We start from the raw sequence: 25,715 nt of genomic DNA, 5'->3' as shown, positions 1-25,715 counted from the left end.
TTCTTATCTCTTTCCGAACTGGTCTCTTTTGCCCTTTCCCTCTTTAGGAACAGTGTCTCCATTTGAGTATTATAGATGAACCAATATTACCATGCTTAGGGGAGAGAGCATAAGCGCTTCAACATGGGGTAGCAGTGGCAAAGTCCACAGAGTCCTAAAGCCAGCAAGAACAAAGTCTGAATAATAGAGGAGTTAGGCAAAACGCTGGAAGGAAGACCACTCTAAGGCTGTCAGGTCTAACACTGCAAAAATAGTTTTCATTTCCTCACCAAGCTTATGTCGCAAAATATTGAATCAGAGTTCAAAGTGACAGCTTTCTCCATGTTCCTATTTATGTCCATTAAATTTATATCTAGATCGGGGTTGGCCAACACATGTTATCACCACTATAAAATCTTCAGAGCGCTTAAAAGTAATTGTCCATAAGAATCTGTTTAAGAGGAAAGTGTAGGCTTCAGCAGTTGCACATCGCAACAAGTACTGGTACCCTCTTGAAGTCCTAAAACCTAGAGGTGTGAGAACCAAGGGGACCATTGATCTTTATTTGCACGACAAATGGATTGAGAAAATGCAGTTGTTAATGTTTAAATGCAAAAAAATCGATTTTCATGTTGGTTATATCTTAGCACTTCAGTGGAAGGTATGCATAAGTGGATGTTTGCTACTTTTTTAATGCGTCATTTAAAATAGAAAACTTAATGGAGAACATTGAATAACTAAATTTCCTGAGTTGGAGCAACTGAACAGATGGGACTATTACGTTTAAAAAAAAACATACCAACACAATTTCGGAATACCTTTATCTCACACCACCTCGTAACTGGACACACACATAATCCACAAGAGAAAGTGAGAGGAGAGACGAGAAACAAAAGATGGGGAAGGGAGAATAAGTAGAAACAGAAAAATAAAAACTTAAGGCCTCGATACGCAACATGGTTCACGAATAGGGGAACTCATTCCTGAGAATACAACTTATCAAAACAACCACTTATACAATCATGCAGCCATACGAACATAAAGTCTGAGAATGATAGCAGATCACATTTTCCATGTGAGAAAGAGTTGAAAGATCATTTAGCTATGATTTGGGTTAGTCATTGACCTCAAATTTCAAAGTATTCCATTTTGGCAACTATTAATACTTTCATGAAACCTCCTCAGCAGATCTAGCTTTAATGAAAAGTTAATAGTCATGACGTATTAGCAGCAGTGCATCTGACAATTTCAGATATAGAACTGCAATCTATCCTAGTCTCACAAACACATTTGTCCAAAATAAGGAAACCCACTTTCAGAACCATAACGTGCACTAAAAGACCCATGTCCTTATTGCATCACCAATATAATTTCTAGTCAACCAAACCTCAATCCTTCAGTAATAGTTAAGTGACAAACTCTTCAAAACTGTGTTAATCACAAGGCTTAATCCAGCCAGTCTTCAAAGTGGTGTCTTGAAATTTCGTACTAATCTGTAAACTTAAAGGAATCCTCAAAATCCATTGAGTTTTCATAGCCTGCACAGTATTGAATATTTTTTAACACATTTAGACAAATTTCTAAATTTAGAAGCTGGAACTACACGTCTCCTAAGAGAGTGAGGTACATATCCATGAATGGCCATGTACTCCAGGGAAGTGGACCCTTCTTGGAACAGTACACAGATGCTTCTAGGTCTGCAGTCACTTGATTGAGACTATTTCAAAATGTCATGTAAATGTCCCCATTTGGAGCAGCTATTCTAGAATGGCTGTGTTGTGGTCTGTGGTGCAACTTCTGAATCCACAACCTCCACTAAGATAATTTTTAAATGTTGTTTTGCGACCAAAATATGTTGAAGGAAATATTACCTTCTCTAGGACAGACAGTTCTTCCTACCACAATAAATGTTCTTCACGTGGGGTTTGCTGGACATCTGCATTGCAATATTAAACAGTGCTTTGACTTTCAGTACTGACCAATGCATAACCATATTGTAGTTCATTTAAAAACGTATAATACATTATGTAGAAAAGTTAACAACTAGCTGTAACAACCACACCTTAATCTTGTTAAGCAGTTGATCAGATGCCTGGGACAAAGGGAATGTCAACACCATATCCTGATAGATTGCATAATGCTGTCCATTAACTGCTAGAAAAATGTCATGATTTAGGTGGTTCATTGGCACATGTTCAAGTCGTCTTCTGCTCAACTAGCATTAATATAGCATTAATAGATTTTTCTTCTTGGCCACCAACCAAATGTAGATGGTGCAATCAGATGCCAGAACAAGGCAAATACAGGACATGTTTGTGAATGCATTCTCTCAGTTCTGATTGATAAATACACTTCAAAATGTTCAGTATAAAGTTATGTGAGGGTAATATTATTGTTAATAAAAATCTAGCATTTAGATTTTATGCCTTATCAAATCATTATGGTATTTTCTAGAGTACGTTGTTGCTAGAAAATGCTATTTTACTAAGATTTTGTACATGTCCTTTTCCACGACAATAAATGTTTTTAAAAGTAATGTGTCTAAATTTGTATTTCCCAAAACGTATTCTATTTGTTTGCGAAGGACTTTACTTTGTGACTGGTTTTGCTTCCTTTCTCACTCAAGAAAAACAATTTGTTCTTATGTTTGCTGGGAATCCTCTTTTACAAGTTCTTGTTTTTTACGAATTATATTTTTAATCATATAACTTTTTAACAAACTATTCCCGTTTATTAACAAGAAATTCACACTGTACTTTGTATATTTTGTACAGATGGAAGGCTGTATTTGAAAACTGCTGTCATGTACTGAACTCTTCGCTGCTGAAGAAGCCTAAACAGCGGTAAAGGACATTTCAGAAAGATAGTCCTTGATTTGGAATTGCAGGAGGAAACAAGTTGTTTTCAATCTATATGTCCTGACTCTGCATTTCATCATTCTTGGAAACTGTACAGCTTTCTACGTGACTTGGATTTCACAGGCAATGCCACTCAGACTTGAAAAATGATTGTAAATGTTAGCATAAGTGTGTGTGCGGCCACCTGCTGCAACTTTGCTGCTGGACGCTTGTGTGCAGAGTTACAGTCTGGTCCGACAAGGCCCACTGTACATTTTATTTTTCTGGAATATAAACTATGATCTCCTCAGATGTTTCCTTATTAGAGCACATCAACCCAACTTTCTGACAGTGACTACTAAAATCTACAGACTGTTATAGCATATTGAAACCAGCAAGAGCCTTTCAAAGTCTTAGAGCTGAGGAGGCTCAAAATGAATTGTCTGGGGAAAGACTCTAGAAGAAGATAAAAACAGAAAATAACTGTTACGTTCGGCTTTCGGGCTACTGGATCATCATCGGATTCTTTAATGGAGATGGAAAAACATTTCACCCTTCTTTCTGCAAGGCGAAAACAGATTTTAGACTAACAGTTTATTGGACCTTTTATTTAAATGTGACTTTGTAAGATAACAATCTGTTTTACTGTTCACACTGCCTGTTTTGCAAAAAACAAGTGGCCATATGGTTTGAAACTGTGTAGGGTTTTCTATGAACCACAAGACATTGCTCCTCATATAAAACTTTGGTCACATGTATATAAACCCGAACCACATAAGGAAGGTATTATGTATGCGGTAGTGTACTAGCGTTTAGAAGCAATGAAATATTTCAGTGCTATTTTTTGTCACCCCATTGGTCCGAAGAGCCGCCTTTCAACTTTTAAAGCATGCAGGCATGTAAATATTTGTCCTGGAGTCACAGTATTAATGAATGAGAAATTTAGCATTTGGTTATGCGTCACAGAATCTTTGCCGGCCACCTGTACTTGTACATTGAGCCCTGGTTAGTGCTCTGAGACAATGTTGTTCTGAGTAATTTGTGGCTGAGCAGCACGTTTGAGCACCAGAATTATTTTTCTATGTTAATATCAGAGTAATTCCATGTTCCTGCTAAAATGAAATGAAAAATATTGAGATAATACAGTATTTATCATTCCAACTCTTCATAGAGCAAAAAGATGAAACTCAAAAATTCCTGAAGCGCTCTGTCACTGTTTCTCTTCCTACATCTTCCTCCCTTAGACACACACAAATAAAAAAAAAGAACTAATTCCTATCAGTGTATGGAATTTTCGAAATGATAAAAACTGCTTTTTTTATTTTTGCAAACTCAATGAAAAGGCCATGTAGCTTTGCTTTACAAAGTTTGCAGTTGAGTATTCGAAAGCAGTTTTTTTAAAACAAGGAAATTGCTTTCAAGGGTATTGTTTTATTTACCTGGTAAATTAAAATTCACATTAAACAAATACCCATTGGTTTCACTTTATCAGAACCTGGTCTTTCTTGGAATACTGCAGTTGAACATCGTGTCTATTCAATTTAATTTCTGTTAATCTTGTTGTACAAATATCTTTAAAATGCATTTTTAGCTAACTGTCTAGTTAAAATATTCTTTTTCAATATCTTCTCCCTCTTGTTTGCTATTTTGGTTTCAACATTGAGCCCTATTGTTTTTGTTTTTTGGTTTTTACACACCACAGTGTGTTATTTTCAATAAAAAAGAATCCTGTTACCGAGCCTATATAATTACATGGTAGGAGTTACGCTGTTTACCAGATTACTTCGTTAAGGTGATGGTATGGTCTATTCCGATGTTTTGCACTCCAGACGTGAGTCATATTGGTAGGAAATCCAAGTGCACTCTCTGTGTGTTAGTCAATGTCTACTATAACACAAAAAAGCAAAGCGCTTTGCGAAACATATTGCATGTGAATTATGAATAGCATTTGGGACCCAGCCCCAGCATATTATTCATTTGGTGTTGCCCAGATTATATTTTTACACACAAAATCCTTATCTTTTAACTTGCCCACCAATATATTCTCTGTTTAAAATACTGTTTATGAAATAGGAATTATATACAGTAAAACATGTGTACCAACCCTTCAGTTGTTTACTTTAAAGAAACCGAAACTGCTTTCTTCAAAATTGCATTAGGTCTTAAATTGCTTAACAGCAGTATGATCAATTGTCTTGCAGCAAGTTGTCAAACTCACCCCCTATGAAAAATGTATAGAAGCAGACTTTGGCTCCATCCCCTGCATAAAGTTACCTATAGTGTACATAGGTTTCACAATTTACAGTAAATAGTTTGCTGACTTTTTCATGTCTAGTCGTTTAGCTCTGTAAATGGATTTTGTGTTAATTAGAGTGGAGGGTCTGAACTCCAAAAGCCTGATGCTGTAAAGAGTACTACTAATGCGATGTAAATATTACAATTTATTACACGAGAAACCTTACTGTGAGTGAATATTTTTGTTGCCCCAAATTAGTTATACATTTTTATTTTAATAGATCACAATTCAGGATGCCCTCATGTTTTCGTTCTTCTGCTTTTGTAATATTAAAGATATTAATGTGTAGTTCTATGTTATAACCACATTTGCGCTCTATGCAAGCCCTTGGAACCGAACATATTCATCTTCATGTAGGACCTATGAAAATTGTCTATTTTTATCTATATATTTAAAGTTTTCTAAAAATGATAAAAAGGTTATTACAAATTTTGTTGTACAAAATGTGTACAAAACTCTGTTTTTACATCATAATGCAAGAATTGGAATTTTTCTATGGTAGAAATAGATATTCGAGCCTGGTTTCCATGTGAGAACCACGTTTACTGTTATTGTATTTAATTTTACTTTTCTTTTCAACAATCTGCTAATAAAACTGTCTGAAATCTCTCCCCGTGACTTTATTTATGATGCTCAGTTATTAAACCTTCTTGAAATGCATAACATCACTGGCATATTTACTTTCTAATGGGAGGCATCTAAAAACAACACAAGTCAGCTTTTTGCAATACCGAGTGAACAATTCTGAAGGATTCTGTTTAACATGCAACTGCTTTCTATCTCTAATATGAATTACTGTGGTATGAAAACATCATAAAAGCACTCTCTGTGGTTATTGTTTAACAAGCACATTTTCCACATTTTGTTTCCTGCCAACTAAGCAAACTGCCCCATATGCATGATTTATTTATGTGCATTTCTCTGTTTATGAAGCTGTTATTTTTACTTTTAGCCTTTTATATTGTTATATACCCAGGCTTCTTATTTCACAAAGCTTTATGCAGAATAATGTAAAGTGGGCATGCTGATGGAACAAAGCACATTATTCTCATTACTACAACTGTATATGTTATGTTTCCCCGGTCCACTTTTTCTTCTAAATCGCCATAAGCTGACTAATGTACACGTTAAAAAAACATGGACACCCTTCAAATTTTCATTAGAAAATGCAGGGTTTAGAGCATGTGAATGGTTGATTTAAATAATACAACATTTTGCTCCACACAGTATTATATATTGCAATATACTGCAATTGAAAAATAGACAAGAATCCTTTATTTTGTCCGGTATGGGGACAATTTGCAGTTGGATAAAGCCTTCACAATACAATATGTGGCACCAAAGGCCAGCTATTTGGATTCTAATGTTAAGGCCACAGAATCAGATTTCTGTTCTCATGTTTTCATACCATTTTGAATTTTTTTAATTCACTCATTTTTATCTTAAATTTACTGGTAGACTCACATAACTGTACACAATTATAGCACTAATGCTTCCACCTCATGGAAATCAATGAAACCATTAAAGAGAGTGGGCAGACTGTTATTTGAAACACCGTTGCAAACATTATTATTATGCTATTGACAAATGACTATGTTTGATGTGAAGTATACCTCGAAATTGATTTGCAGTTGCTGCTGAACACCTTCCTTACCACATTAAAAAGTACAGAGATATCAGTATGTAGGCCCACTCTTTATTCCAGGTCTTCCTCATTTCCACTCTATCTTTACTAAATGGTACACTAAATACTGCCATTTGCTTAGTAGTGCATGTAAACAACACTGTTGATGGGGGTCTCTGGTTTTCATCTATTAGCCCAAGAGCATAACAAAGTGTGGGATAAAAAGTCTGTGATAGGACCATTTTCTTTGGGTCCAGGTGCGAACAAATAGAGAACGTCATCAGGGTCTCCCTGGCCCATAAATCCCATCAACGTGTGTGCAGTCTCATGGTTTCATATGTCTTTTGGAAGCAAATGTAGGGGATGGATATAGGGTTATACTAAAATGATGGCATGAAGTCTTTTCTGCGTTCCCAATAGGAACAACCCAATCCATCACCTGATGCTCTGTTTTCTGAATCTGGCCTTCTAGTTCATGTACCTTAGGGGGTATTTGTATGGGTCTATCTTTGACCTCCCCAGTGGTGGTGTGTCCTGCTAAAGCCCTTTGCCTGTCCTTTGCCAAAGGTTTTTAAGTGGGTTATGGCGTTTACTGGATCAGGAGTACTGCTAGTGAAGGTTTAGGATCATAGGTTGAGGTGCTAAGGGAGCCCTGGGCTACACAGCTTCGTGGAAGTAGGGGAGAAGTGGTCTAGTGTGGGTGAGAGGACTGACGAAAAGGTGAACCATAGTGCCATAAACACTTGGAGATCTGAACCAGAATCCAAGAGAAGCATGGGTAGATGGGGAGAGTGGTCATAATGGAGCTGAGTGAAGATGATGTCCATGGTAGTGTTGTTACCCAGTTAGGAAACTCACCCAGCATGGTTGCATGGTAGGACATTGATGGAATATAGGCTCTAATGCCTGATGAGTCTAAACTGTTGTGTTGCTTTCCTAGTACCTCCCTAAATCCTTCGATCTTATGTCTACTAAACCTTTACTGTGCCATCCTTCCTGTCTGTATTTTCCCCTTCTTCCTCAATGGTCCGTAAGCCACAAATGTGCTGTCTAAGAGAACTGCAGTAGAGGATTAGCAAGGCGGGTGAGGATTGTGCATCAGGGGCCTTAAATATACATGAAGGGCCTGTAATGTATCTGAGTTTGACTCATGGTGTCCTATGCTGATACTGTGGATGTGCTTACCACTTCTGGATGACCTGGTGATTCCAGAGAGGTGAAGGTATTAAATTGTCCATGCCATGACCACTACTGATTATGAACTATTTCAAATATATTAGTAAGCAATACTCTAGTAGATATGTTTTACTATGATTCATTGCTAAACAAAGCAATAACAAAAGACCTTCCTAACCCATTCAATGGAAATCCGAGAACAGACCCTCAGAATCTGAATGGTCTCAGTGACAATACTAATGACAGAAATATGCTCATATTATAACACAAAAACACATCTCAGAATGTTTTGGGTAAATGAGGGGCTTTCTTTTTGTAGGGTTTTAGTGGTAATACAAAGAGATGCATGGGTGTGGAAGGGGGGATTGACTTTATATTAGCATGGAGTGGTGGACATCCGGGAGAGATAGAAACTCATTTTGTAGATCTCTGTAGGGTAGCCCTCTTACCACAGTGACTTGTTGTAGGGAAATGTTTTATGGATGTAGAGATTTCTTCCACAGTAATTTCTCTTCCTAGTATAAGTCAACCTTCATTTCGTAGTATAGGCAGAGTCAAGAATGATAGAAAATGTTCTTCTTCCTCAATTATGTCAGTTTAATTAGCTTTGTATAGTTTGATGAAAAATGCAGTGAAGGTGTCCACTAAATTGAGGGAATAACTGGAGAGCAAGCCTTGCCTAACATAGACAGCTGACATGGTTGATTGACTCTCTCTATTTCAGAGGTGTGTTGCTATGAGCATACAAGGTTTCTCCCCTTGCTTATAATGTTGCCACTGGATTCTGTACAGACTGTTTTCTGCCTTACAAGTAAAAAAAGTGTTAAGCACATTCTTATCCCTCTCACAATCTCCTGCCTCCATTAAGCTGAAGGGTTTTGGGTATATTTCTTTGTGAGTGACTTAATACTTTCCTCCAGTCTATATTTTTCTACAGTGCTATTTTCCTGTATAAGAACTGTATCTGTCATCATCATTCCTCTACAAATTGCCTTTCTGGCTGAACACCGAGTACATGATGAGTTAACAGTTCCTTCATTGTCACTCAAGCAGTCAGGAGTATGATTTTGTAATGTTTATCGCTGCAGGAGTCTTGTATTTAGTCACATTCATATATCAAAACTTGTGCTGGGGGAGATATAGGCCAGATCGAGGTTCAGCAGGACTGGCGAGTGATCTGAGAAGGCCCTTTCTAGGATTAAGCAGGCAGTCACACCAAGAAGAAAGGACATGGATACCTGGAAAAGTACATTTGGAAGTTCAAGTCATGGGCACAGGATTGAAACATAGATTGTTTATCCTGGGATTGAGTAAGTCTACACATGTCAGTGAGGTTGTAGTCTTATCTCATATATCTCATCAATGCTCTATATTTTAATTGTATCCATCACAAGGCCCTTTTCGGTCAAGGAACAGTTCTACAGGGAAGATCCAGCCACCTCTAGTCAGGAATTGGCAATGGTAAAAATTCCAACAAGAGTCTGACATGCGTGACAGGAAGTGTGTCTACGAGGAGCTGTGGGCATATATGGAGCCCTCTACAAATGTTTTAGCCCAAGAAGAGAGCTGGACAAAATGCATCGGCTCTCTGGGTCAGTCCAAGTTTTTAAAACATTACAGGCCAGTGACTTACTTATCAGGATACCCATTCCTGATTTCTTTGAGAAATTTGAGCCCAAAGCATTAGAATTAGGGTCATGATCCATGTGGCTTCTATATATCACCCTACATACCCGGTCTCTTCGCAAATTGTGTGACTCTGAAGAAGTCAGGTCTGCTTTACGGATGAGGAAAATGTTAATTTGTTTGGTAGCTAAATAGTCTATTGATGTTCAGGGAGATGATGTATTGGTGTTTGATCCCTCACTGGGATTGGGCCATGTATCACGAATTCTAGAATTATAGAGTAAGCATTTGGCAGTGATGTCAGGTAAGACACATAAATATGTTTCATGTGGGCGGTGCGGTACATTTTTTTACAGATAGTAGATTTCAGTCTGGGATTGGCTAAAGATGTGGATGTTTCCATTCCAGGTCTGCTAGAGTGAATGACTCCAAAAACAATTTAAGGTCACCTGGTGCAAACTGTTCCAACACGCTACCCTCTCTTGTGGCGAACATTATAGCATGTTCCACTATTAGAGGTCTCTCTTTTTAAGAGAGAGGTGTAACACCAGGATAGTTCTTCATTTTCTTTTTGATTCTATGGAAAAATGTGCAGAGATATAGACAGGCAAACCTTAGGGCAACACAGACCTGTTTTTTGCCATTTGCAAATTCTATGGAAAAAGTTGTAGAGATATAGACAGGCAAGCCTTAGGGCAACAGGGACCTGTTGTTTGCCATTTGCAGCACTTGTTTCACTTTGTGTTGTCTCAGAAAACACACTGTTGTTGCTGTAGGGCTGGTCAGAACATTGGTGCTGCAAGACTAAATCCTGTGAGTCTTTGGAAATTCAGGAGGTGGCACAAACTCTGTGTTCATTAGTTTTTGCAGGAATTGTGCTAGGAAGGACACCATGTTGTCACTGAGCAATTTCCACAGTTTTTCACTAGAATTAAAAATGTGGGCTTCTATTTTTCGATGCTGATATGCCGCAAAAGCTCAGAAAAGTCATGTGGTAGGCAAACTAAGATATATGCTCCCACATTTTATCAGATAATCATAACCTTACAGTTGAAGGAGCTGGAGTAATATGCTACCATTGGCGTAGTTTATAGAAGAGAATATGTAACCAGGCCAGGCAGAAGCTACCATGGTTACTGCCATAGAACAGAACTCTGTTCAAATTGGGCTTTTTTATGTTTAAAACTAGCATCGAATTTCCCCAAGGGACATTGAACATAAGGCACATCCCTGGCAAAATCAAAATAGTCCGAAGCCTGTTTGCTGGCTGTATTGGTGTTAAGCAAAATAGTATAAGCTTTTTTCTGCTTCTGGAATTCACTGCCATTCAACATAAAACATTTGCCCAACCTGTTCAATATCTTTTCGATGGGGTAGTTCATCAACTCTTGTGACGGGTGCCTATATCCTCTTTCACTAGGTGTGTCTAACCTAGTGACTAAATGAATCCATAGCAGTACAAAAGGGGGTGGTGATGGACGGAGCATCAGAACCAATCAAACACTCACAGCCAGTCAACAGATCTGGGTTTGATCCATCACCATTCTTTAGCCCACTCTGCCACCCCAGTTCAGACATGGCCATATGCAAATCAGTCTGACCCTGTGCCTCATGGGAACAGTCCAGCCCGAACTGCCAAGCCCTGCCTTCCCTGGACGGGAAACAAGCTTCCTAGGACCGGTTTCTGGCATTTCAGCCGTCTTCAGCCAGGCTTGCTTGAATCCAGTGGCAAAGTGAGCAAGGGACTCACGTCTGAGCATACCCTGCCAACTTATGGCGAACAAAGCAGTACAAAAGGGGGTGGTGATGGACGGAGCATCAGAACCAATCAAACACTCACAGCCAGTCAACAGATCTGGGTTTGATCCATCACCATTCTTTAGCCCACTCTGCCACCCCAGTTCAGACATGGCCATATGCAAATCAGTCTGACCCTGTGCCTCATGGGAACAGTCCAGCCCGAACTGCCAAGCCCTGCCTTCCCTGGACGGGAAACAAGCTTCCTAGGACCGGTTTCTGGCATTTCAGCCGTCTTCAGCCAGGCTTGCTTGAATCCAGTGGCAAAGTGAGCAAGGGACTCACGTCTGAGCATACCCTGCCAACTTATGGCGAACAAAGCAGTACAAAAGGGGGTGGTGATGGACGGAGCATCAGAACCAATCAAACACTCACAGCCAGTCAACAGATCTGGGTTTGATCCATCACCATTCTTTAGCCCACTCTGCCACCCCAGTTCAGACATGGCCATATGCAAATCAGTCTGACCCTGTGCCTCATGGGAACAGTCCAGCCCGAACTGCCAAGCCCTGCCTTCCCTGGACGGGAAACAAGCTTCCTAGGACCGGTTTCTGGCATTTCAGCCGTCTTCAGCCAGGCTTGCTTGAATCCAGTGGCAAAGTGAGCAAGGGACTCACGTCTGAGCATACCCTGCCAACTTATGGCGAACAAAGCAGTACAAAAGGGGGTGGTGATGGACGGAGCATCAGAACCAATCAAACACTCACAGCCAGTCAACAGATCTGGGTTTGATCCATCACCATTCTTTAGCCCACTCTGCCACCCCAGTTCAGACATGGCCATATGCAAATCAGTCTGACCCTGTGCCTCATGGGAACAGTCCAGCCCGAACTGCCAAGCCCTGCCTTCCCTGGACGGGAAACAAGCTTCCTAGGACCGGTTTCTGGCATTTCAGCCGTCTTCAGCCAGGCTTGCTTGAATCCAGTGGCAAAGTGAGCAAGGGACTCACGTCTGAGCATACCCTGCCAACTTATGGCGAACAAAGCAGTACAAAAGGGGGTGGTGATGGACGGAGCATCAGAACCAATCAAACACTCACAGCCAGTCAACAGATCTGGGTTTGATCCATCACCATTCTTTAGCCCACTCTGCCACCCCAGTTCAGACATGGCCATATGCAAATCAGTCTGACCCTGTGCCTCATGGGAACAGTCCAGCCCGAACTGCCAAGCCCTGCCTTCCCTGGACGGGAAACAAGCTTCCTAGGACCGGTTTCTGGCATTTCAGCCGTCTTCAGCCAGGCTTGCTTGAATCCAGTGGCAAAGTGAGCAAGGGACTCACGTCTGAGCATACCCTGCCAACTTATGGCGAACAAAGCAGTACAAAAGGGGGTGGTGATGGACGGAGCATCAGAACCAATCAAACACTCACAGCCAGTCAACAGATCTGGGTTTGATCCATCACCATTCTTTAGCCCACTCTGCCACCCCAGTTCAGACATGGCCATATGCAAATCAGTCTGACCCTGTGCCTCATGGGAACAGTCCAGCCCGAACTGCCAAGCCCTGCCTTCCCTGGACGGGAAACAAGCTTCCTAGGACCGGTTTCTGGCATTTCAGCCGTCTTCAGCCAGGCTTGCTTGAATCCAGTGGCAAAGTGAGCAAGGGACTCACGTCTGAGCATACCCTGCCAACTTATGGCGAACAAAGCAGTACAAAAGGGGGTGGTGATGGACGGAGCATCAGAACCAATCAAACACTCACAGCCAGTCAACAGATCTGGGTTTGATCCATCACCATTCTTTAGCCCACTCTGCCACCCCAGTTCAGACATGGCCATATGCAAATCAGTCTGACCCTGTGCCTCATGGGAACAGTCCAGCCCGAACTGCCAAGCCCTGCCTTCCCTGGACGGGAAACAAGCTTCCTAGGACCGGTTTCTGGCATTTCAGCCGTCTTCAGCCAGGCTTGCTTGAATCCAGTGGCAAAGTGAGCAAGGGACTCACGTCTGAGCATACCCTGCCAACTTATGGCGAACAAAGCAGTACAAAAGGGGGTGGTGATGGACGGAGCATCAGAACCAATCAAACACTCACAGCCAGTCAACAGATCTGGGTTTGATCCATCACCATTCTTTAGCCCACTCTGCCACCCCAGTTCAGACATGGCCATATGCAAATCAGTCTGACCCTGTGCCTCATGGGAATGTATGACATTGTTTTGCATTCTGTCCATCAATTGTTGTTTTTGCATTGTCACCCCGAGTGGGAAGGGTATGCCCAGACGTGGGTCCCTTGCTCTCCATGCCACTGGAAATCAAGCAAGCCTGGCTGAAGACGGCTGAAATGCCAGAAACCGGTCCTAGGATGCTTGTTTCCAGTCCAGGGAGGACCTGGCTTGGCAGTTCGGTCTGGACTGTTCCCATGTGGCACAGGGTCAAGACTGATTTGCATATGGCTGGGTTCAAACTGGAACGGCATGGTGAGCAAAAAAACGATGGATTTAGGCCCAGATCTCTGTACTGGGGTGAATGTATGACATTGTTCTGCATTCTGTCCATCAATTGTTGTTTTTTTAAATGAATCCATAAACACCAATGAGTTTTCAAGTAGTATTGGTTCCTTTCTTTTTCCTAGCATGAAATGGAAAGAAATGTCCAACATGTGTTCCATGACAATCCCGTCGCTTCCTCAGGGCAAAATATACATTTCAGACACAATCAAAGTTATGTAAGAATCCTTGAAATATGTTGCCTAATTTGTTGATCCACGTTTAAAAAAAAAAAGGAAAGTCTCATTCTTGATTTGAATCCCTGAAATCAATATTTGGCATACTGCCTGGTCCCAAAAAGCCACAGTGTTAGAGCTACTGGAACTAGTTAAAATATATGATTTCCTGAGATGATTTGGTGTTATGAAAATATTAAGGAAGGAATGCTGCTTGAAAACTCAAATACAGTCTTTGAAGCTCTTATTTGTGTCTATGGATTACATTGCCCAAACTGACCCTGCTTCCGAAGGCACACAAGGCATACCTGTTCTAGATATTTAGATAGAATATTGGAAACAGAAATTTAATGGGCCAAAATATCATGTCAAAAATATTAAGGACAAAAATATTGTGAAGGTAATTTTCTATAGGTAAACACAGTTTTACTATCTATAACTCCACATCTTTCAACTTACCAACTTAATATTTTGTTTCTCTGTAATTTCGACACAATGATATTTCTGTTTTCGATATTCTGTCAATGATTCCCTATTTTAGTTGACTCGATGACTCATGGTGGGTAACCCTTTTGTTGTGAGTGATTTAAGAGGGCTATGATTTATTGACTAATTGATTTTCTATATTTCCTTACCCACCCTCATTTCACCCTCAACAAATCTCAACATTCATCTCGATTAGCCCATTTAAACATCTATCAGATCGTTCACAGATTACCTGGAAAGTCAGCAGATCATATATTGGATGCAATCTTTAATCCTCCAAGAAAACTAGAGGTTAAGTGTCCCACCTCCTTTCTTGTGGGGTCACCATCCCACCTATTTCAGAATATCTAGTAATTGAATTTACAATCTTACCTGCAAAACAACCAAATGTCATTACTTCTCTCCTCTGGAAATATTTTTCCTATCCCCCCTCCAACACCAACCAACCAACAGCAACATCCACCACCTCTCCAAAGGTCATCTGAATTGGAAAGAATGCTTTAGACAAATAACCTATGAAATAGAACCATTGAAAACTACCACAAATACACTAGGTAGGCACTATTACTTTGGTAAATAAATTGCAATAATGTCTTCAGTCACAATAAGTTGCTCAAAGAGAATGTGTACATTCTTGCTAGGATTAAATCATTTATCTATAGTGCTTGTTGGTAACATTAACATTTTCTTATATACACTAATAGTGTGACTGGATCAACACAAATTAATAACACAATCAATGATTAATCCTAGGAATAATTTGCCATTTGTCATTCATGACATTGACTCAGCAAGTGATTAATTATTATTTTGATTTTATGAAGGTGGGCGATAATTTACCTACACTACAGAAATCCAATGTCATGTACAAAGCAAGAGTGTAAGTGGTCCTTAATGGTAAGAAGATTTAATGAAAAAGAAAACCAATACTGATCCTAAGTATATAACAAAGATGCAGCCCAAGATATGGAAATCTCATTAGAAGGATGAATATAGTGTAAAGAATGGTGATTGTCTATTTAACACCAAATTATTTGAGTCTCAACCACAAAGGAGAAAAAGGACAATGATCAAAGGGGTTGCCTAAAAAGTTCAGGAAGTTATCTCAGTAAATAATAATACACTAAAACCAGCAAAACATAAAATAACTAATGATTTTTCCTTATATATCTGTGGAGATATAATTTTCAACATTAGCTATGACAGGAAAATGAAATAATACAGAAGTGTTTGAGTAATGCTCAAAGGAGTGTGCACATGTTACTCCAATCTTCTCTGCGGATGATGAATTGCTATAGGGTTTATTGTTGTCATTGTTCTGTTGCTGAATTAGAAGTGGTTATATCAGAAGTCATCTTACTCATATTTTTTATTAATTGAAATGTTGACCAAGAATTGAAACACAACTAAAATTCAGTTTCATATGTCATTACGTTTGCAGGTACATTCTAAAGATCACAGTACCTTGTATATAAATAAAAGCAGAGCGTTGTGGGAGTTGGGTCCTTCTTTGGTCCATCCTGCCGTCTACGCCAATGTGGGAATCTCCTTTATATGAAATAAGACCACTTGGAGAAGGAGATTCATCAAGAATAAGCAGGTTTATTCCAAAGTATGATACGACCCATCCAATCCTACATCCAGCTCTACCACAATCTCAGCTTCTCCTCCCAACCGCGTAACCCCCTTCAAATCATCACATTCTCTAACCTAGGCAACACATTGAGCATTCCTACGACCTAATAATGAGCTAGAGATATCTAGGTGTCAGAGGAGCATCACTATGACACCCAGGATACCACAGAAATTATTTACTGAAATGGAAATATCCATTATATGCAATCATTTTAATAAAGGTTGTATACGGTATACAGGGATGCCTCTCTGACCAGGAAATTCTTAGAGGCATATAAGCAGGTTTTGAGGAATTGATCATCACTAGGTAAAACTAAAATTTACTTGTGTTCTGCTGTTTTTCAAGCTTTCAAAAAGCCACAAATACATTGAATACTATAGTGATTTCTGTGTTTCAGAGGACGTAATGCTCAGTATATAGGACAGATGTGTAACTTCTCTTCATTATGGTGCCAGTACAGCAGACTGGAATGAAGAGCAGCATTTGCTTGATGTGATATCCTCTTTCTAACAATGAGCCCAAAGAGAATAGTGAGGCCAAACCTTGATCATGGAAATGGTGGTCTGGGAATGCAGTAAGAATTGCCAACAAGCTAGGTGATGAAGAAATGTAAAATCTATCTCAGAACTCATCTTATTTTGGTATATCAAGAAACCTGCTGAAATAAGAAGGCTGCTTTAATGATTATAAACTTTTCACCAGCCAAGCTAAGTCAAACAGCACTGGAAGATTACCTTACAATTCCAAAGAATGTGGTTCATCTCTGCTCAAGAAAAAGCACAGTGATCAAGTTAGAGCCACCAATTAACAACCATTTTTCCTGCCATTCATCACGTTATTTAGCAGTTATTTTCTTCAGGAATTGGTGACAAATAGTGCTGTAATCAAAGGCTTTATCAAATTATGAATGATATTGTTGGAAGAATCATGAAAGTCTGTGCTACTCCAATGCATAATGCACAGTCTGTGATTTTGAAGATGACTGGATAACAGCAAATCATTTGTGGTGGATGATCCAATCGGTGATATTTCTGATAGTAGCACCCGACATGCGTGGAACGGCAGTCTCAAAGCTGTACACAGAGTATGATTTAAGACACTTAAATGGTAGATTCCAGATAGAGAGTCAATTACAGAAGGTTAGTGATAACAAAGAAATCTTAATAGATTGGACTTTTATTTTTAGGGCGAGTATTTCTGTTACTGTACTCTTTTTAAAATAAATCAGAGAAGGCAATGGTCATTACCTACAGATATTAAGTAAATATTTTTGTAGCAAATGGATTCCATCCATTTAATCCTTGTTGATTTTTAGCTTTTTGACTACCTGGTTTTGAAGCTTCACTGAGTTTCTCTCATTGTAAATTCTGTGAAAATGGCCTGAGACTGTTAACTGTCAGTGTTCACCTTTTAAGATATGGCTGCTGCTGTGCATCTCCGATATAATCCCCATGGCTGGTTACAAGCAAACCTGTGAGAACACGCATGTGCACACATGTTCGGGCTGAGTGGGTAAGACTCCCTCTAGTCCAACCCAGTATCTGCCTCGTGTAGCCTGTCACAAAAGAGGCCCTTTATGAATAGGTTCTGACCTGGTGTAGGCCTTATTATGTGAGTGGGCATGCATCGTGTACATCCGTAATGATTACCAAAAGGTCAGTGTGCTTTACTGATTTACACATTATGGGTGAAATCTGTGCCACAGCATAGTTTTGTCCTATGTAGCACAGGTTATGACCTATGTAGGCCAAAAGAGACCAGTCAGTTAACAATCCTAGGGTAAACATATATCCTGAGTGCGGGTTCACTGTCACTTTCAGCATAACTGCATTCCTTATGAAACTTGGAGAATTGTCCAATTTTCCTGGCTTGGCTCATAATCAAATTCCCCGCACTTGTTTCCTTGTGGGTCAAGTTAATTAATCTGCTAGCCAGCAGGAGGATGAATGGTCTCCCCACACAATAGAGTCAGTTGACAGTGCTTTGCCCAGTTCCTAAGAATGGAAAGGAAGGGGTGAAAATTGGCATGTGCTAATTAAAGTTTTACACTGCACATGGCCAGGGCAATGCCAAGCTGACAGAAGCAAAGGAGGAAGGCCAGGCCTCTGGAGCGAAATCCAGGTTTTGGTAGGAAGGGATCAAGCATTTGTTCCATCTGAAGGTGGTGCTGAAGCTCTCAGGGACGGTCTTTTCAAATACCTCTTCAAGCCACCATGTTTAAATGTTCCATAATTCTATGCAGGAGGGCTGGGGTAGGGGTAGAATTATGATGTGGCACCGTAGGATGGGCAGAGTTTCCCGCTTAGAGAACATTCTACCCCAATAAGAAAACCTACACAAGGGAGAAATATTCGAGAATTCATTGGACCTGGGTACCAAGACACTGGACAAATGCTCAGCTGGATGGAGAAGTCACCTGACTCTACTGCAAGAATGGACTTAAGGATGAATTTTAACTCCAATGGACACCCAACTTGGAGTGTTTTTACTGGGCCAGTTGTGATGGCCCCTTTACCTTTGTAGACCCCGAGGGACAGTAGATAGATAGATCTGCATGGGGAGACACTGGATGGTTCTCCTGGATCCTTTGTGGACTGGTCCCACAGCTGGGTGTTCCTCATCATGAAGGGGCCACTGTATCTTCTGCTGACACATAGGTGCCCTGCAATATGATCAAGAGAGTGCAACATGGTGGGTCCTAGCCCCCATGTGAAGGCAGGCTCCAGGAGTCTAGAAAAAGGACAAGCTCAGCAACGGGTGATTAAAAATCAAGGTCTATGAAGAGTCAGATTTAGAGGGCTGAAGAGAATGCTCCTGGTGGCTAGAACTGACCACCAAAATTCCTTTAAGGCTGGATATAGCAGCACAATAGATTTGGACCGGGCAAAAAGTGGAATGTGTTACAGTCAGCTACTAATTTTGAAAATCCCCCAGAGTGGCCCAGCCCTGAGGTTTGGGGCAATCTCCATTTAATTTTTTTTTTAATAGGTAGGGACCTAGCATGGTCCTCCTTCCCCAAGCAGTCCTTGGCTGGGAAACCTTTCCCCTGGGGCCAACAAAATCAGGTTGGTCCCAGGTGACCCGTTCTCCTCAGGCCAAAGATGGACCAAGCTGTGAGCTCTTCCTGATGCTGTGCCTGTGTCTGGAAGAGGGGTTCCACCTGAGTGCTCTACACGAGATGTAGAGAGAGAATGCTGGCTCCCAGGCTGGCACATGAAGATGGCAGTTTGGGCAGGGAGCCAGCTGGGATCTTGTGGGGTTTGGTTTCTCTGAAGCCCCCAGCAATTAGCACACTCGGGTGCCCCATCGAAGGGGCAGGGAACACCCTCTCAGAAAAAAAGGAAAGCACAACGCAAAGCCACATGCCCTAAGTCTCCCACAGAATTATAATTATGATCCCAGGAGAGGTTATTCATGTTTTCAGACACTCCTGGATCTCGTTCTTTTGCACATGTGCTCTTGAGTGTAGGGAATCCTGTTAGTTGGTCCTATTGCTCCAGTGGCAGCATGTTAAAATTGAATTAAATGCTCATGCATATATTTTACTGAAAGTACAAGGCTTTATTTACACAATTATACTATTAACAAGGAAAGGTTATTTGTTTTAATGGATGTCATTGAATGTTCATACCACCCACATTGATTTTAATGGTGTTGTATTAGTTTTTGGTGACCTATTTGTGCCTTTTCTTAATGTGACACCCTGACAAAGATGGTAGGTGAAACACCCTTACATTGTGTTTAACATAGGTACGGAGATTGTGATCAAAGGTATTTCTATCTAACTAATTGTACATGTTTGTCAATTAGTGCATTGTATTTATTAGTGTGTGGACATAATAAAGTACTTTTCCTTTTTATAAGAAAAAGCACTGACTGGACAATGACTTGCACTGCTCTGCTTCTTTACCCTGAGAGAATGAGGTGAGGTGCTTTAATGGGATATTTAGCTCCCCTAAGCGAAAGTTGGGGACTCATTACTTGTAAAGAGCTCACATCCTTTGCAACTAATAACCTAATTTCTTACATTGATTGGCAGCACTGTTATTAATAATACACCGTTCTGTGATGTACTAATAGCATTTGATAAGTTCAGTTTTAGGTCACATTGCCAGTGCATTATTGCGCAAGTATCAAAGTGCAAGCTCTGAGAGGGGTTCAAAGATTTGGCTGTGTGGTGTGGGAAGATGTGGGAAAGGAAAGTCCCCTTGTACATATATATATATCAAAAACCACCTCTCCAGCAAAGAAAGGAAAGAGGCCACTCGGGGAATCCGTATGGAAGCCTTTAATTGGAAACAGCACAGCATAATGCATTTTGGCACAACTTGCCTTCCTCAGATGCTACTGCCATCACGGTAAGTCTCCACCCACGTCTTATGAAGTATCCTGCTTGTCCCAGATTGGGTGATCAGTTCCAACCTCCAGATCACATGTCCTTTTCAACCAGAGTGGTTCGAATAGCACTGCAATTCCCAGAGAGCACTGCTCCCTGGTGGGTTTTTCGTGGAGAAGGAACCACTGTTCAGGGCAAAGACGCAGTAATAGAAATGGAGTGTCCGCTAAAATACATTCCTCAGGCTCCCTCGGGTCCCCTTGACATTCCAACCTCCCGTGTAAGTGACTGCCGGGACGTGAGTCGTCAAAATGGTAATTACGACCCCTCGTGCAATCACGAGCTGCACCTGGCAGCAGCCCTGGCTGAAACATCGCTGGAGGCGGGCAGGAGTTGTTTCGATCCCTCGAAGAAAAAACAAAGCTGCAAGAGCTGGAGCCAGCATCTCTTCTGCCTCTTAACGGAATGGGACCTCTTTGAACACCTCTGGCTGGTGCACAAATTAAATCAAAAACCACCTCTCCGGCAAAGAAAGGAAAGAGACCACTCGGGGAATCCGTATGGAAGCCTTTAATTGGAAACAGCACAGCATAATGCATTTCGGCACAACTTGCCTTCCTCAGATGCTACTGCCATCACGGTAAGTCTCCACCCACGTCTTATGAAGTATCCTGCTTGTCCCAGATTGGGTGATCAGTTCCAACCTCCAGATCACATGTCCTTTTCAACCAGAGTGGTTCGAATAGCACTGCAATTCCCAGAGAGCACTGCTCCCTGGTGGGTTTTTTGTGGAGAAGGAACCACTGTTCAGGGCAAAGACGCGGTAATAGAAATGGAGTGTCCGCTAAAATACATTCCTCAGGCTCCCTCGGGTCCCCTTGACATTCCAACCTCCCGTGTAAGTGACTGCCGGGACGTGAGTCGTCAAAATGGTAATTACGACCCCTCGTGCAATCACAAGCTGCACCTGGCAGCAGCCCTGGCTGAAAGATCGCTGGAGGCGGGCAGGAGTTGTTTCGATCCCTCGAAGAAAAAACAAAGCTGCAAGAGCTGGAGCCAGCATCTCTTCTGCCTCTTAACGGAATGGGACCTCTTTGAACACCTCTGGCTGGTGCACAAATTAAATCAAAAACCACCTCTCCGGCAAAGAAAGGAAAGAGACCACTCGGGGAATCCGTATGGAAGCCTTTAATTGGAAACAGCACAGCATAATGCATTTCGGCACAACTTGCCTTCCTCAGATGCTACTGCCATCACGGTAAGTCTCCACCCACGTCTTATGAAGTATCCTGCTTGTCCCAGATTGGGTGATCAGTTCCAACCTCCAGATCACATGTCCTTTTCAACCAGAGTGGTTCGAATAGCACTGCAATTCCCAGAGAGCACTGCTCACTGGTGGGTTTTTCGTGGAGAAGAAACTACTGTTCAGGGCAAAGACGCGGTAATAGAAATGGAGTGTCCACTAAAATACATTCCTCAGGCTCCCTCGGGTCCCCTTGACATTCCAGCCTCCCGTGTAAGTGACTGCCGGGACGTGAGTCGTCAAAATGGTAATTACGACCCCTCGTGCAATCACGAGCTGCACCTGGCAGCAGCCCTGGCTGAAACATCGCTGGAGGCGGGCAGGAGTTGTTTCGATCCCTCGAAGACAAAACAAAGCTGCAAGAGCTGGAGCCGGCATCTCTCCTGCCTCTTAACGGAATAGGACCTCTTTGAACACCTCTGGCTGGTGAACAAATAAAATCAAAAACCACCTCTCCGGGAAAAAGAGAGGTGCATTATTGAACAAGTATCAAAGTGCAAGCTCTGAGAGGGGTTCAAAGATTTGGCTGTGTGGTGTGGGAAGATGTGGGAAAGGAAAGTCCCCTTGTACACACACAGATATATATATATATATATATATACATATATTTATATATTTATATTCAGCTCACAGTTCCATCGGGTATTCGTACCCGTAACAGAAGACAGCACTCACAGGGGAGAGTTCAAAGATTTATTTCCTGAACTCCGGGCAAACAGACGCTTTTCGGCACTTAGCCTTTGTCAATTTCTGCACGTAAACGCTGCGGCCATATTTTATTTATAAATGTGCATTCATTCATGATATCCGGTGTAAAAACAGAAACAGGACTATTCATAAGACGGCAACAAATCATTCCGCCATCTTTGAATGTCTGAAAAAGGAACGCAACTCATTAAATATAGCGTTGCTTCCACATTATAACGTAAATCAATCAATTTATACAACCCTGAATGGGAGAATCAATTATACATTATACATTTATAGTTATCATTCTAACTATCAAAATCTCACCCACAGATGGGCCAAAATTCTGCCTTGTACCAGAGATCTCATGGCACCACATCGAAACAAAACATAATCAGTCAGCACCCGATATACAATTTCGCACACATATTTCAGAATGGTACTAACCAATGCAAAAATTACAAAAATAATTGAAGAGGAGATTTACTTAATCAAAAATGACAACCTGTTCATCCTAAGTGTACAGCAAGCTCCTCACTACTATTCAGACCCAGTGGATTCTCGCTTTGCAGATCTATAATGTAGTGTGATTCTAAACACCTTAATCTCTGTATCCTGTCTCCACCCCTAGGGTTTTGCGGTACATGATCTAAACAGAAATATGATAAAAGATCCTTATTACGGCAATGTGTCTTGTTGTAATGTCTCGCTACTGGGTATGATTCATCAACATTGTTGATCGCCCTCATGTGTTCTAAGATCCGTATCTTGACCGGATGTATCGTGCTCCCAATGTAACGGAGCCCACACGGGCACACCAAACAATAGATAGCATAGGGAGTAGTACACGTGAGAAACTTGGTGATCTTTCTAGGTGTACTGAGGCCAGGGACGTCGTACGACAAAGTGCGTTTGCTTTTTTTACAGGCTTTGCACTTACCACATGGATAAAATCCATTAAGTGCTTTAAAAGATACCCTACTAGGTTCTACATTGTGATAGCTGTGGACCAAATGGTCTCTCAATGACCTTGCTTTTCTGAAAGTGACCAAAGGATTTGATGGTAAATCTTCTTTTATAATATGGTCAGTAAGGAGAATATGCCAGTTTTTTCGCAATATCCTCTTGAGTTGGTTAGCATTCTCAGAAAAGGTAGTGATCATGCGAAAAGTCCCATTGTTAGACTTTTTTGTAGCTTTCTCCATAAGTAAATCTCTCCTAGAGATATCATTGACTCTATCTAAGGCTCGTGACAGGACTGCTTCGCTGTAGCCTCTCACTCTAAAGCGTTGCATGCTTAATTCTACTGCCTTCTGGAATTCCTCATTGCTAGTATTATTCCTTTTGAGCCTTAGTAGCTCTCCATATGGGATGCTATCAATAAGTTTCTTAGGATGGCTACTAGTTGCAAAGAGAGTAGAATTCCCTGCAGTTGTTTTCCGATAGAGTCTAGTATGTAACTGCCCATCTATTACATACACTGTCAAATCCAAGTAATTGACCTCTTCAGTACTTACTTCACCTGAGAATCTTAGGTTGACATTGTTACAATTTAAAACATCAATATATGACTTTGCCAAATCTGGTGGACCGTCAAACACAATGAACAAATCGTCAATATAACGATACCATGCCTTTATCCTCAAGTTCCAAAATGCATTGGGCTCCGCCCAGGCTACCTGCTCCTCCCACCAGCCAACGAACAAGTTCGCATAGTTGGGGGCGAAGCAGGTACCCATCGCAGACCCCGACATCTGTCTGAACAGATGTTTTTGAAACAAAAATATGTTATGAGTCAGGCAAAAACTGACAAACTCCAAAATCATGCTGCTGTGTTCATAAAACCTCAAATCACGGGATTCTAAGAAAAAACATATAGCTTTCAGGCCATCAGTGTGTGCAATGCAAGTATAGAGGCTAGTGATATCAAGTACCATAAGACAGTAACTAGCTTGCCATTCAATTTTGTCTATATGTGATAAAAAATCTTTTGTATCTCTCAAATAAGATTTCAATGTAACCACATGTTGAGAAATAAAAAAGTCGATATACATAGATAGATGTTCAGTTAAACTACCCTGAGAGGCAATAATCGGTCTTCCTGGGGGGTTCTTGATGTCTTTATGAACCTTAGGCAAGTAATAGAAAGTTAGAATAGTTGGATTCAGACATCTTAGAAATAAATATTCCTCTGAGTCTAATTTATTCTTTCTATACCAAGAGGAAATCAACAAATGATAGTCAGTGATGCTTTGATTATACATCTGTTCATTAGTCTTTTCATAGCACAAGGTGTCATTCAATTGACGATAGACTTCCGTTTCGTACTGATCCTTAGTAAGCAAGACAATGTTCCCACCTTTGTCCGAAGGCTTACAGACCAAAGAGGTGTCCTTCGATAAATCATCTAACACCATTCGTTGTTGTTTAGAGAAGTTCGTAGTTCTCTTCCTATATTTGTTGTCCTTACGTAAGCGAGTTAAATCTTTAATCACAGCATCTGAAAATGTATCAATAGCATCCATGGCCATTTGCGGGAGAAATACCGATGCAGGTTTAAATGGACTCGAGCCTCCACTTTGTTGGATTTCAAGTTGGGCCATTAATTGTGTAGAGCCGATATTGGCATCTTCTGTCTCTGTGGTCTCAGTTCTTAGACCCTCTAATACTTTCAAGGTTGTAATGTCTTTGCCGGTTAAAGTATCCGTTTCAGTTCTTCTATGACCAGAGCTCTTATTTTTGCTGGTAGATGGTTTCAACTTAAAATATTTGTGCAACTTCAGCTTACGTGTGAATTTAAACAAATCAATCCTTGTCTGTGTGAATTCAATACTTTTATCTGGATAAAATGAGAGACCGAGTTGTAAAACCGATTCCTCTTCAGTAGTCAAAACTCTCGGGGTCAGATTGATTATCGTCAAATTTCCTTGCTTCATTTTCGTTTGTTGAAAAACTTCTTGCTGCGAGTCATGTGTGGCGAGCCTTCGAATTTTCTGGCCCCCACCCCCGCCTCGTTTTCCTCTTGCTGCTCTCTCTGGGGGCTTGCCTCTGCCTCCCTGCAATTGTTGTTTCCTGATTAGCCTGAATTCCTCGTAAAAAGGAGGTGCATCCATTGATACCCCACTGCCCCCGTCTTCATTGGAGGATTCATCACCTGTGATTTCAGATTCTGATGTATCAGGGGCCGCTACTAATGGTTGCACTGGTCTTTGCCTTAATTCTTTCCTGGGGTTATCGTACTTCTTGGCAAAAGTTATTATTCTGCCC

At 41.0% G+C, this 25,715-nt stretch overlaps 1 protein-coding gene across 6 annotated transcripts in view; it reads left to right on the top strand.

Annotated features, from left to right (window-relative positions):
* DACH1 (dachshund family transcription factor 1) overlaps window positions 1–5,721 on the top strand; it is a 572,648-nt gene extending 566,927 nt beyond the window's left edge. For all 6 annotated transcript variants that reach the window (XM_085621996.1, XM_085621993.1, XM_085621994.1 and 3 more), the window contains one exon: window positions 2,754–5,721. In XM_085621996.1, the coding sequence (XP_085478122.1) occupies window positions 2,754–2,791 (38 nt within the window). In that variant the 3' untranslated portion in view covers window positions 2,792–5,721. The remainder of the gene's footprint in view (window positions 1–2,753) is intronic.
* The last annotated feature ends 19,994 nt before the right edge of the window (window positions 5,722–25,715 follow it).

Source organism: Triturus cristatus, chromosome 8, assembly GCF_964204655.1.
Source record: "Triturus cristatus chromosome 8, aTriCri1.1, whole genome shotgun sequence".
Taxonomy (NCBI): domain Eukaryota; kingdom Metazoa; phylum Chordata; class Amphibia; order Caudata; family Salamandridae; genus Triturus; species Triturus cristatus.
This window is presented reverse-complemented; position numbering and strand designations above follow the sequence as displayed.